Source organism: Schistosoma mansoni, chromosome 3, assembly GCF_000237925.1.
Source record: "Schistosoma mansoni strain Puerto Rico chromosome 3, complete genome".
NCBI lineage: Eukaryota > Metazoa > Platyhelminthes > Trematoda > Strigeidida > Schistosomatidae > Schistosoma > Schistosoma mansoni.
The window spans coordinates 12,660,427-12,673,388 of NC_031497.1; the positions used below are offsets into that span (position 1 = coordinate 12,660,427).

The window sequence follows — 12,962 nt, forward strand, 5'->3', positions numbered from 1 at the left end:
TAGATGAACTTTACCGAATAATTGACGGCATACTCATGTTGGTCTGGAGTGATGTGACGAAGTAATTAAATTTGAAGTCACACGTCGCTGTAAGAACCTAACGTGAATCACGCTTTTGTCACACCAAGGTGTCAGGGCAGCATTATAGACCGTGTTACAAAAAAGACGTTATTACAGAGTTAAATTAGTAAGAGTAGGTGTGACTACCACTGAATCAGTCAGTTCATGGCATTAGATTAATTGATGCGCGTTAATTGTTCTTGAACTTGAATAGGATCGGTGAACTGTTCAACATTTATTGACCCGACTGCCGAATTATTTGCCCGTGGGCTCAGTGCCATGTCACTAATCCTAATATGAAATCCATACGAAACTACGAGCTATCAACCTTTAGTTTTATTTGTTAGGTTATTGTCATCAGGCATCTGTATTATTACTGGTAGTTATTTACCGCTTAGGTGTGGACTTTTACTCATACATTTTACTGTACTTAAGTTCAAGTTGATGGCGAAATTTTCTAACTAATTGAAAGAACTATCCGCTTTCGTTTTAAGAATTTTTACATCAGTTACCAGGCTTAGCTAAACTCTATTACACTTTATCAGTCTGTCAAACTCTCTCTTTTTTGTATCATAAATGTGATGTGTAAAATCGAAAACATAAAAGCAACCAAAATTGAAAGAAGTCGTTCAATAAACATATTTAGACGTAAATATTTTTTTGAAATTAAAAGTTAGACACTGGACTGAAATTTTCAGTACTACAGAATCTATCTAGCTCAAAAATGTCTTATATCATTATAAATGCTCAAGTATCTTACCGGGTTTTTCTTGTTTGCTCATGTCTGACAAGTAAAGTAACGAGGCGACAGATTACGAGTAACCATCTTCAAAATTTATTATATGTTTGAACTCAATCCATGCCTATAAGTTAGGTTAGGAGCATTTGAGCGTTTGTAATGTTTGTTTATGATATCTGTGATACTCGGTAGTGATTGGAGAAGTGTTCATAACTGACGATGAGGGCTAGTGCTTTGTTTTTACCTAGTAATTGGAGAGAAAAAGTCTGCATCACTGTTACATGTTAATTCATCAATCCTTACTTCATTGGTCGATTATAGAAAGCACAGAATCAATTTTTTTAACCACAAGTTCTTTTAACGACCGACAATAAAATTTGAAAAATCTATCACAGTGTAACTAATGTGGTACTGACCACACAACTAAAGCAATCAAAGTAGACACGTTATAGGAGAACGAAGATCACGCTTCAGCACAGAATTTCACACACAGCAGCACAAAAATGAAAGGAGAGAGCTTTTCAAGACATAATACTCGGTGTAGCCGTGTCCTGCCGGAGAACAACACGATAGTGATTGCATTGTGTGATCTTCAGCAGTTGGACGGATGAATCGGTATCGTAGAACAACTATGGCTCCTTGATTAACTGCAATTGGGACACTACAGAACACAAAAAGTTCCATTACCTTGGTTGTAGCATATATGTCTTGAGTGTGGGAAAGGTTCATCAATCAATCTTATGGAAACAATGTGTAAGGTTCCTCAAACACCTTAGGCATTCACATTCAACTAGATCTGTTCAGCTTATGAGGGAACTCGACTGTGGTAGTTATAACTTGAGGGGATTTCGGGGCTCATATGTTATCACATCTACCCATAACCTCATTAACCGCTTTAAGACCTTCGATCGCAGACTGTGCGAAGGAACAAAGAACGACTGCTAAAAGTGCCAACGATAGCAACATCGCGACCGCTGCACCAAATATTAAGCGAAAATCATCAGATAGTAATTAAGGCATGCTTTTTCTATCAGACTGGGTATATGCAAGAAATATTTGCCCGTTGCCAACATTTGTCTATCTATTCTTACATTACTACTATGAAACTGATCCTTCATCAAGATGTTTTCTTAGTACTTTCTTTTTGTATAATATGCAACGAAGCGACTGTTTGATTTTTCGAATGATTATTTTTATTATTATAATCATCTTTGTTCCAATTACTAAATATTATTCTATAATCACTGTGACGTAGGGTATTTATTATATTACGTAACTTAATTACTTACGTACGCCTGTTACCCCTCGTCGAGGAGCATAGACCGCTTAACAGCATTCTCCACCCAACTCTGTTCTGAGCATTCCTTTCCAATTCTTTCCAGTTGCTATTCATCCTTTTCATATCGGCTTCTATTTCGCGGCGTAATGTGTTCTTTGGCCTTCCTCTTTTCCGCTTCCCTTCTGGATCCCAAGTTAGGGATTGAGTCGTGATGCAGTTTGGTGATTTCCTTAATGTATGTCCGATCCACTTCCAACGTCTTTCCCTAATTTCCTCTTCAGCTGGAAGCTGGTTTGTCCTCTCCCATAAAACGCTGTTGTTGATAGTATCCGGCCAATGGATGTTGAGTATTTTGCGTAGACAACTGTTTATAAATACTTGTACCTTCCTGATGATGGTCGTAGTAGTTCTCCACGTTTCAGCTCCGTACAGTAGGACTGTCTTGACGTTCGTATTGAAGATTCTGACTTTGAAATTAGTTGACAGATGTTTTGAGTTCCATATGTTCTTCAATTTTAGAAATGCTGCCCTTGCTTTGCCAATCCTCGCCTTTACATCTGCATCCGATCCTCCTTGTTTATCAACGATGCTTCCCAGGTACTTGAATGTTTCCACCTCTTCCAGAGTTTCGCCATCAAGTGTGATTGGGTTGGTGTTCTCCGTGTTGCATTTGAGAATCTTGCTTTTTCCTTTGTGAATGTGGAGGCCTATCGATGCGGAGGCTGCTGCTACATTTGCGGTCTTCATCTGCATTTGTTCGTGTGTATGAGAGAGGAGGGCTAGGTCGTCTGCGAAGCCCAAATCATCTAATTGATTCTGAGAAGTCCATTGTATTCCGTATTTTCCCTCAGATGTCGAAGTCTTCATAATCCAGTCAATCACTAGAAGGAAGAGGAATGGGGAGAGTAGATAGCCTTGTCTGACTCCGGTCCTTACTGGAAATGCATCTGTCAGCTGTCCTCCATGCACCACTTTGCACTGTAGTCCGTCGTATGAGTTTTGGATAATGTTGACAATATTCTCAGTAACTTCATGGTGTCGAAGAAGTTTCCATAATATTCTCCTATCCACACTGTCAAACGCCTTCTCATAGTCGATGAAGTTGATGTATAGTGGCGAGTTCCACTCAACTGATAGTTCGACAATGATCTGTAGTGTCGCAATTCGATCTATGCACGACCGGTCTTTACGGAATCCAGCCTGTTGATCTCGAAGTCGAGCGTCTACTGCATCTTTCATCCGGTTAAGCAACACTCTGTTGAATACCGTTCCTGGTACTGACATCAGTGTGATGCCTCTGTAATTCTCACATTTGCTCAGATCTCCTTTCTTTGGTATCTTGATGAGATATCCTTCTTTCCAGTCTGTTTATGGCACTTGTTTCTCTTACCGAATCTTCTTGAATAGAAGGTGAAGCATGTTTGCTGTTACTTCAATGTCTGACTTCAGTGCTTCAGCTAGTATATTGTCAGGTCCTGCTGCTTTCACATTCTTGATTTATTTGATTACCGGCCATCTTGACTTCTTCGATCGTTGGTGGAGTGACATCTTAAGGAAGGTCTATGTGTGCTGCTTCGATGTCCGGTGGACTCAAAGGGACTGGTCTATTCAGCAGTTCCTCAAAGTATTCTGCCCATCTTTTCCTCTGTTCTTGAATCTCTGTGTTGTATTTCTGTTTGTCGGCCCTAATGCTTTTCTTCACTTCCTTGTTTGATTATGCGTAGTCTGCTTGTGCTTCGACTTTCTCTGCTCGTGTTCGACTGTTGTTAATTGCTAGTTTCTTGTTCTTCCCTTCTTGAATTTTGTCCAGGGTTCCCACAGAGATCCATTTCTTATGATGATGTTTCTTAGGACCAAGAACATCCTGACACGTTGAAGTTAGTGCTTCTTTGATCCCTTTCCAGTTGTCCTCCAAAATAGTTTCTTGTTCATTCAGTAGATCCTGTAGAGCTTGGAACCTGTTGTTGAGAGTTATTTTGAATTCGTGGAGCTTGTCAGTATCTCGAAGGAAGGCTGTATTGAACCTTTGTAGTGCTGTTTGCCCAGTCGTCCAGTGTTTCTTTAGCTTCAGTTTCATCTTGGCCACAACCAGGTGGTGATCTGAAGCTATGTCAGCTCCTCTCCGGGTTCTCACATCTTCCATTGACCTTCGGAATTTTTTGTTGATACAGATGTGGTCTATCTGGTTCTCTGTGGTGTGGTCCGGTGAGATCCATGTAGCTTTGTGTATGCGCTTGTGTGGGAATATTGTGCCGCCTATAACCAGTTTGTTGAATGCACATAGATTTGCAAGTCTCTCCCCATTTACATTTCTCTCTCCTAGTTCATGTCGTCCAATTATATCTTCATATCCTGTGTTGTCCACTCCAACTTCAGCATTTAGATCTCCCATCAGGATAGTGAGGTCCTTTATTGAGCACTTCTCTATGATTGATTGCAGCTTCTCGTAAAACTGATCCTTATTGTCGTCGTTGCTATAATTGGTGGGTGCATAACATTAGATAACATTCATTGTGATCCCCTCTTTCTTTGTTCTGAATGATGCTTTGATTATCCTGAGTCCATGAGATTCCCATCCCACAAGTGCATTTCGTGCTTCTTTGGACAGCATTAGAGCAACTTCTTGAGCGTGTGGAGCATTGTCCTCTTCGTGACCGGAGTGCAGCAGCATCTCTCCCGTACCTAGCCTTTGTTGTCCAGTTTGTGTCCAATGGGTTTCGCTGATTCCGAGTACTGCCAATTTGTATCTTCTCATTTCCATTGCTATTTGGCTGGTCTTCTCTGTCTCCCACATTGTCCGGACGTTCCATGTACCTATAAAGAGTGTTGCTCTGGTTGTTAGAAGGTGCATCGACTTCGTGACTTCCGAAAAATTTCGGCTTTCATCATGAGGCGTCATAATTATTCCTTCAACTCCCAGGGCAGAGTTTAAATGACTTGAATTATTTTTTGTGGTTGGCGTTTTTTTAGCGAGTTAGCTTTTCTACGGGATGGGGTCGCTAACCCCATGCCCAACCCTCCTCCTTTTTGTGGGCTTGGGACCGGCAGTTACTCTAGAAGAGTTACAGGCGGAGTTATAATACGTAACTACTCGATGGGTATAATTTCATTGGCATAAATCATGTTCAATGGTTTACAGGGACGATGGAAAATTATTGGAAGAGAAACGTATTTGCTTGCTTCGTTCTTTTTACCTAAATAATAAGAGAATCCGATGAAAGTGCAAAACATACGAAGCACTACTGGTCACCAAGATAAAAACATTCTAATAAAAAACTAGATAAGATCCCTAGCCTTTCGCTGCGTGTCAAGCCTACTTGAAATGCGCCCTAATCAGGCATGGCCATAGTCCCCTCAGTTGACAGTTTCACGGAGAGGTATGACAACATCATCTTACCCATAGCTTACTGTCCACTCAAGCAGTAATAACCCTCAATAAACTATCCAGTTCTTTATTGGTACTGCAAACGATTGACAAGACTACTCCCACTGAACTTTCCGACGGACCTGATACCGTCTCGTAACATCGAACAGATGACGCAAAAGAAATAGGCGGTTTATAGTAGCTCATCACAAATATCTTGGATACTACAAAAAAGTCAAGAAATTGAAGTAAAGGGTATACGGTGCATAATAAAGTCGTTTTCTGAAAACTCTGATTATATACTATTTCTTATTCTCCGTCAAACTGAAAGTAGAGAGAAAAGATGCGCAAAGATATATTTGAAAAATGGTCGATATAATAGGATATTTGTAATGTAAACGGATTAACTACCGTAAGAGTTTTGCAACATAGTTTACACATACGTAATCTGGTGAGAATATTTAGAGAAAAAACTCCACATGAAGGTATTTCTGGTCAAAATTTAGGTCGATGCAAATGTTAAAAACTTACAGAACTTTTGATACTTGAGATCCATTTACCGCTACAAAATAATGGCATATCAGTGGATAACACGTTTTGTATCTCACTAAGTCCTATCTGAAACCTACTACCAAACTATTGATGTCAAATTCTTAAATCCACTCAAAAAAAGAAAAGACATACATCAACAGGCATAGTATGCAATAAACTATGTAGTCTTAAGTCAGTTATCCCATCAGATATAAGCTAAATAGAAACCTGCGTACCTTACAAGAATAACAAGCTGACTTGACTGTTTTTTACATTTAAGATTATAATAAGTCGTTTTGATCGTGTATACATCTTCGATACACAAATGTCTTAATCCGTAAAACCTCTTCTGATATGAATTGATTTACGACATTATATTCTTCGTTTATATGTTTGACTTTCAATATGTTGTCATAACAACTAAACTCACGGTTTTGAAATAATAATGGGAGATGTAGGGGATTTCTTGGAAAAGTGGCCAGCACATGCCCTTGGGAGATCGTTTGCTAAGTCAAATGCATGTGTTGTCAATAATAGATTAGTTTCGTTGACAGAAGTTGAAACAAGTTTGTGTTTTTACTTATCATTTTATTGCAATGTGCAAAGAAATCCCTAATATCGTCCCCAAACCGAAATTTCTTGATATACTCGAAAAGAAGATATGTAATGGATTAAAAAATATACGGTCAAATGACAGAGACCTCAGGTTCCAGGTTGGTTTTCTCTGTATTTCTAATCACTAGTTTTACCGACAGATTTACAAAGAAGCATTTCAGTCATTTATCCATGAGTTTAAGACATATAGAACTTTTCTTTCAGACATCTATAAGGAATATGAAGAATATTTGGGCTTTTACAAGGCTGAGGCACAGAAGCTTAGACCAGTCAAGGTAAAACTTATAACATATTTGTTTCTATCATTTGTCACCGCGCATAGGAATACCTCTGGACCATTTCTCAAGAATGCGATGAACGTATATTAAAATTGCAAAAAAGGGAAAGACCAGGTAATCATTTATATTTTAGTCCAGCAACACACAAGAACTCAATAGTTTGAAACGAGAAATTATAAGACTGAGAGAATTGGTTTCACAATTAAAGGAGGATAAGGTTGGTCTGGAAACTCAGGTGAGTCAGTGAATAATTACTTGCAATCGTGTAACGCTATTTAGTTTTATTTGTGTATTGAATAACAGTTTCAGCTAATTAGTCAGCAAATTTATATCTAGGTTTTTCCACAAAGAAAGAATAGTGGAAATTATAATATACCTTATTTCGCGGTTGACGGACTTATTATTATTACTCATCAAATTTTCCTCCTCTGAAGTTATGGTTGCTTGTTGTTTTTAGTTAGCCGACTTTGTGAAAATGTGAGCAATAACTCTATTTGCTTAGTCAGTTAGTCAAACAAAACGTACAGCCTGGCATATATGTGCAAAGGTGTAAGTTACCATACCGCAACAACAGAAATCCAAGGACCAATCCCAGAGTAGTAAAAGCAGTTACAAAATTCTCGGCAATAGTAAAATTTAGTCACAAAAGATATAATACTAGAAGAAAATATCAATTATTGAGCGATGAAAAAAGTTACATGGTAAGTTGGGTACATGTGATCTAAGGGAAGATAATGAGCTGATGCACCCGAGCTTCTGCGAATGATCTTAAGGTATATCATTCAGAACTGTTTAAATAACTTATCAATTCTTGACGATCTGTTAATGTGATTTACGTTCTTTTCTGTAACTTTTTTAAGTAGACTTAGTAACAGTAATCTATAATTTTTGGTTATTAAAATTTTTCTGTCAATACATGTATGGTGACAAATGTAAGAATTTGTGTCGTTGTGTTGGTCAGTTTCTAGATGCTTGCAAGATTTGAATTTAGCTATGCGAATTCCTAAATATTATCAAAATGTCCTTTGAACAATGTAAAAATGTGCTGATTTATTTTCAGTTCGTAAATGTAGCAGAATAGTATTGAATCGTCTTTCTTTCCCGTAGTGATAGTTTTGTCAGAAAAGCCTTCTTACTTGACATACAAACCATTACTCATTGTATTTGCTGAGTGTTTTCCAGAATTTTACTCTCTGCACGGCAATAAAAGTGCCGTTTTCTATTTCATAGATTTATTCTTTCTTCCTAAATCATACTGTCTATTCCGAATCTTTTCTACTATTACTGACTATGTTCTTACTTCCACTACTATAGGATTTGTCTTGACTTCTTTATCATTCTGTGAAAATGTTAGGAAATTTATATTAATACTTGTGTATGCAAGATTTTGTACCGGATCAACTAAGTGACAGTCAAAATTAGGCTTCTGTTGGCTTTTTACGCTAGGGTTTGCCACTGAAGTCTTTGCATATTTATGGTAGTAAATCTCCATGCAGAAAGCTCTTGAGTTAATTTTCTCTTACAACTCAGTCAATCCCAGTATTCCTCTGTTCATACCATTTCACCAAGTCTTTTCGAAATAATATCCTAATATTGAGTCTTTCAGGTTTTCATTTACACCACATTTTTTCTTTTTTCTGTTTATCTTTCAAAATTTATTTTGTTGTGCTATCGATGTACGGCAATTTGGGACAACGGAAACTTGTGCTTGGCTCTTAGTAAATAAGCCTTTTAAAGTTCTCTTGGCAGATAATTACTTATGCAAACAATTATCCGGTGATCTGATTGTACTCGTGCAATATGATAGGTCACAGTAGGTTTGTCTATACTATCTTGCTAAGTGGTCCGAACTTTATCGTAAAATGGTTCTATCATGTAGCTCAACTTGCCGAGAAGCTTCCATATCAATATAAAACATTTCACCCTAATAGTAATCCACTGTATTTAACAGGTTTTAGCATCAGGCTTCTAACGATTAACTTACATGTTCGGAACCCACTTAACCACTTTGAATTTGGTAGAGATCAGGGTGTGAAACAAACTCAGACTCACTTTGTCTCGAATAAGGTCCACTCCACTAATTCTAGCGGTTGGCTAAATAAATTCATAGTCAGACCTTAGCTAAATTTAGAAACCCCAGATTTAAATTTGTAATTTGTTCTCATTCAATCACTAATATTTACTTTCCGACGGTTCTTCGCTTAGGTAGAACAATTAACTCAATCAATTAAAGAAGAACATGATAAATTTAGATATGAAGCTGATGCAAAACGGCTGCTAATATCAGAAATTAATGCAATGAGAATGCAGTTTGATGAAAGTGAAGGGGTATCTAAGCAATTGCAAAGTAAAACTAACCGACAAGATGACCCAGTCTTGTTGAAAATCGCATTAGAGTAAGTTTTGTATTTTGAAACCGATAAAAGGTTTTTTAACGCTCTGAGTTCTCTGCAGTAAACTTGGGTCACTAATTCTATGTTTGCATTGACAGTTGAACGACAAGCTAAATGATAGCCAAGAACCAGCAGATAATGATTTCTTCATATTTTACAGTTAGTCTGCCGAATTTAAGAGTGAACGCTCGCAAAAACCTTTTATTAAATAATATAAGCACAAAACTATCCGTATACACGAAGAATATGTTTGTGAGACTTTTTTCCCTTGATATTAGGAAAGAACTAGGGATGATCAATTTATCTAATGTTAAGGTTCTTTTGAGCCTTACAATTTTTCGACTCACCGAAATGAATACAAAAATCTCGTCGACATGTGATGTGGAGCTACTTGTTTATATGAAATTGATTTAACAGATATTTCAAATGTTGATCATTCTTGTTTTCAGAAAAAAATCAAACTATGTTGTGACTGCCACAAAGAAATTTATTTAACTAATGTTTGTACTAAAACTCATAGTTATCTAGTACTTAAGTGCAATTTGTGAAAATAAAGAATGCTTTAACAAGCTTGGTTTCTGCGTGAACTGATTATGTTGACAATTATTTCATCAGTTAAGAGTTCATGAAACGAACATACAGTTATCATACCTTATCATACTTATACTGACAGATATAAATGGGATGTAGCGGCAATCGGAAGTGGGATGCCTGGCATCAAGAGACTGAGTCGAAGAGAACAGGAAGGTAAATCGGAAAGTAATCAAAATAACAACGGAATTAAAGGAATAACGAAGTTTGTAAAGGGCAACACAAAAAGCATGTGCAAATGATGTATTTAATGTGTGATTTTCATAGTTTAATAAACCATTGTGTAAGCTTGCATTCAGCAACAAATTGGTTTCCCCCACTTGAATTCTTATTCACTACTACTAGGTTCGTGTCACAGGTGTAAAATACACCATACCTACACTCACAATATAAATATTTTAAAAGCGCTATTCTCTGGAGATGTTTCGAAAACTATACTCGATTTATACAAACTTTATTTGAATTTGTTCTATCACATAAAAAGTAATAACCAATAGTTATCCAACGTAAAATCAAACAAAGTTGTTGTCGAAAAAGCTTGTTTTCACCGTCCTTGTTTAGACTCACGCTTTATTATGACAATACTCAACTTTCAAAACTCTTTGGTTTGTAGTATTTAGACCAGTTAATTCTACCAATAAGCGACCGTGGAAATATAACGAATTTTCTACTATTTCTGAGTGAAAAATTCAGGATGTTCGGTTTATGTTTCTACCTTACTGATATTTAGTTTAGGACTAAAAAATTAATTATTACGTGAAGCAAAACAGGCATACTGTGACGCACTTTTCTACATTCTATAGTTCAACAAGAAGCAGGATTTATGTTGGGTTAAAACCTTTTTTTGAGGTGATATAACAAGCAAAAGACGTCCAATATTAAAACACAAATTGGGGGCTAAGTGACAAAGTAAATATTTATATCCTCCAATAAAAACAAGTCAAATTGTTGGTACTCATGAATAATGTATTGCCTTTCACAAAAATGTTTAGTTCATAATTCGATATTTTTATTTTCTTATTTTAGACAAGCAAGAAAAGCTCAGTCAGCTTCTGAATTTGAAGTGGTTCAATTAAAAGCTGAATACGTGAATGTTATGCCAAAAAGTCGGTATGATGCTTTATGGGAAGCAAATAATAAAGTAAAAAACGATTACGACATGAAGATTAAAGAAAATGAGGAACTGAATGAATCCTTGGAGTATGTATGTTACTAACGTTAATTCGAGTATGTTTTTATTCATAATTATTCAAATATGGGAGTAAGTACTTTGTAATCTTGTATAGCTGAAATCTTTTCTTAACTCTCACCAGTCCTGTTATCAGGATAAATTTATTTAAGAAAAGTTTGAAGGCCAGTGTCTATGGACGGATATCCATGAATGAAGTGTGTTGCATGCTTCTTAACACACGTCAGAAAATTCAATTTAGTGGGCTAAAGAATATGGACAAAGAAAAGAACTTGAGTTTCCTATTTTATTCAATTACGTAATACTGTTTAAAACCAAGATAATTTTATTAAACTGGTTGAATCAAGTTTAGGAATCATAGTTCTGTTTGGACTATTGTGATGTCTTTAAAGCTAACATTACCGAATTCGCTCAGCTTGTCGTATTACATGGTCATCGCTCATCTTTATTGATTGTACTTGTCTCAACTGTTCCAAAATTCTTCTGAAAAGCTACGAAAAATCACATCCGATAAGTTCTTTAAATTGTCTTTCAAAACACAGCGTCAAAGATTCTGTTACTCACCTATTGTAAGTTTTGGTTGGTTTTCTTTCTAAAAAGGCTTTAAAATTAGCCTCCTTTCCACTAATGCCTATCAAAAAATGTGTTTATAACTTTTAGAGCAGGATTTATCTATCAACTCGGTTATAACCAAGATCCTTAAATTCATCGTAAAATGCATTAGTCACATAGTGTCTTTGAATTCTGACTTGTTCTTTTTAAAAGTGGTTGTGAACAGTAACTTGGTAAAATTAATTCAACCAATAATTCACTCTTCAGCATTAATCGAACACCATTGCTTAGGAGATTCATTATTATCAATAAGCCCATTAAAAATATGCCTATGAATTGCATTCTACGTCTAAGTCTAATAAGAAACATAATTGTTCTTACGGTTTCAGCGGTTATTTAACATTTGGTATCAGTATATGAATTATAGTAATTGCTTTGAATGCTGTTTAAAACGTTTCCAGTTGTCTAGAAATATAGAATTCATAACAACCTACATTTTCAGTTTTCAGTAGTAAGATAAATATTTCACTCCTCAAACTACTTTTAACGGTGAATGTTGGCAAGATTAAACTTCTTAGATATCAAATTTATGGAAGTTGTGTTTACTAATCCCAGTAGAATGTTATCTACAAACTAATTGACAGTTTATCTTAAATTAAGCTAGATGGCAAAATAACTCAACGACTAGTATAATTACTGCTACAAGCTTCAATTAAAAAATTCACGATCATATTGACTGCTATGTTTTAATTGTGTCATACAATACTTGTACAAAAATCTCACTTATTTATAACCGATTAAAACAACATAACATCATGTGTATTATTATTATTACTAATGGCTTTATTCAATAATAATAAGAGAGCAATAATTTCGGATAGTTCGTCCGTTTTATTAATTCAGACGGCGAATTGACAGACTAATAAATTGGACTACTCCAATGATAAAAATGTTCTTAACGACATTAAAAAGACGTTTGTGATACAATATATCACAGAAATATTCTTTTTTAAAAAGGAAATGAATATGATACATATATTTGTTTTTAAAGCTCATCCTCTTCTAACACAACACCCGGAGAATAATTAAAAATATGATAATATGTACGTAAATAATCACTTACTTATAAGTAATGAATTATGATATTCGAATAACAATCATTGTTATGCATTAGATTTCATTTAACATTTATCATTCATGTCACCTAAAGATTTCTAAAATCTCATCTAAATGAGTATCACAAGAGGACAGAATAACATATCTTTGATAACCTACCATTTGATGATTTTTCATGTATAACATTAAATATGTAATGAACGATCATACTGAATAACTTGTTATCATTTAATAATTCATTCATGAATACATTAC

At 35.8% G+C, this 12,962-nt stretch overlaps 1 protein-coding gene across 1 annotated transcript in view; it reads left to right on the plus strand.

Annotated features, from left to right (window-relative positions):
* Positions 1-6,418: 6,418 nt before the first annotated feature.
* Positions 6,419-12,962, plus strand: part of Smp_127460 (putative myosin heavy chain) — a gene marked incomplete at both ends in the record, with an annotated part of 28,320 nt that continues 21,776 nt past the window's right edge. Inside the window, 7 exons of the mRNA XM_018799268.1 lie at positions 6,419-6,539; positions 6,580-6,686; positions 6,717-6,863; positions 6,911-6,980; positions 7,016-7,101; positions 9,072-9,262; positions 10,877-11,050. Coding sequence (XP_018651073.1) covers positions 6,419-6,539; positions 6,580-6,686; positions 6,717-6,863; positions 6,911-6,980; positions 7,016-7,101; positions 9,072-9,262; positions 10,877-11,050 — 896 coding nt within the window. The remainder of the gene's footprint in view (positions 6,540-6,579; positions 6,687-6,716; positions 6,864-6,910; positions 6,981-7,015; positions 7,102-9,071; positions 9,263-10,876; positions 11,051-12,962) is intronic.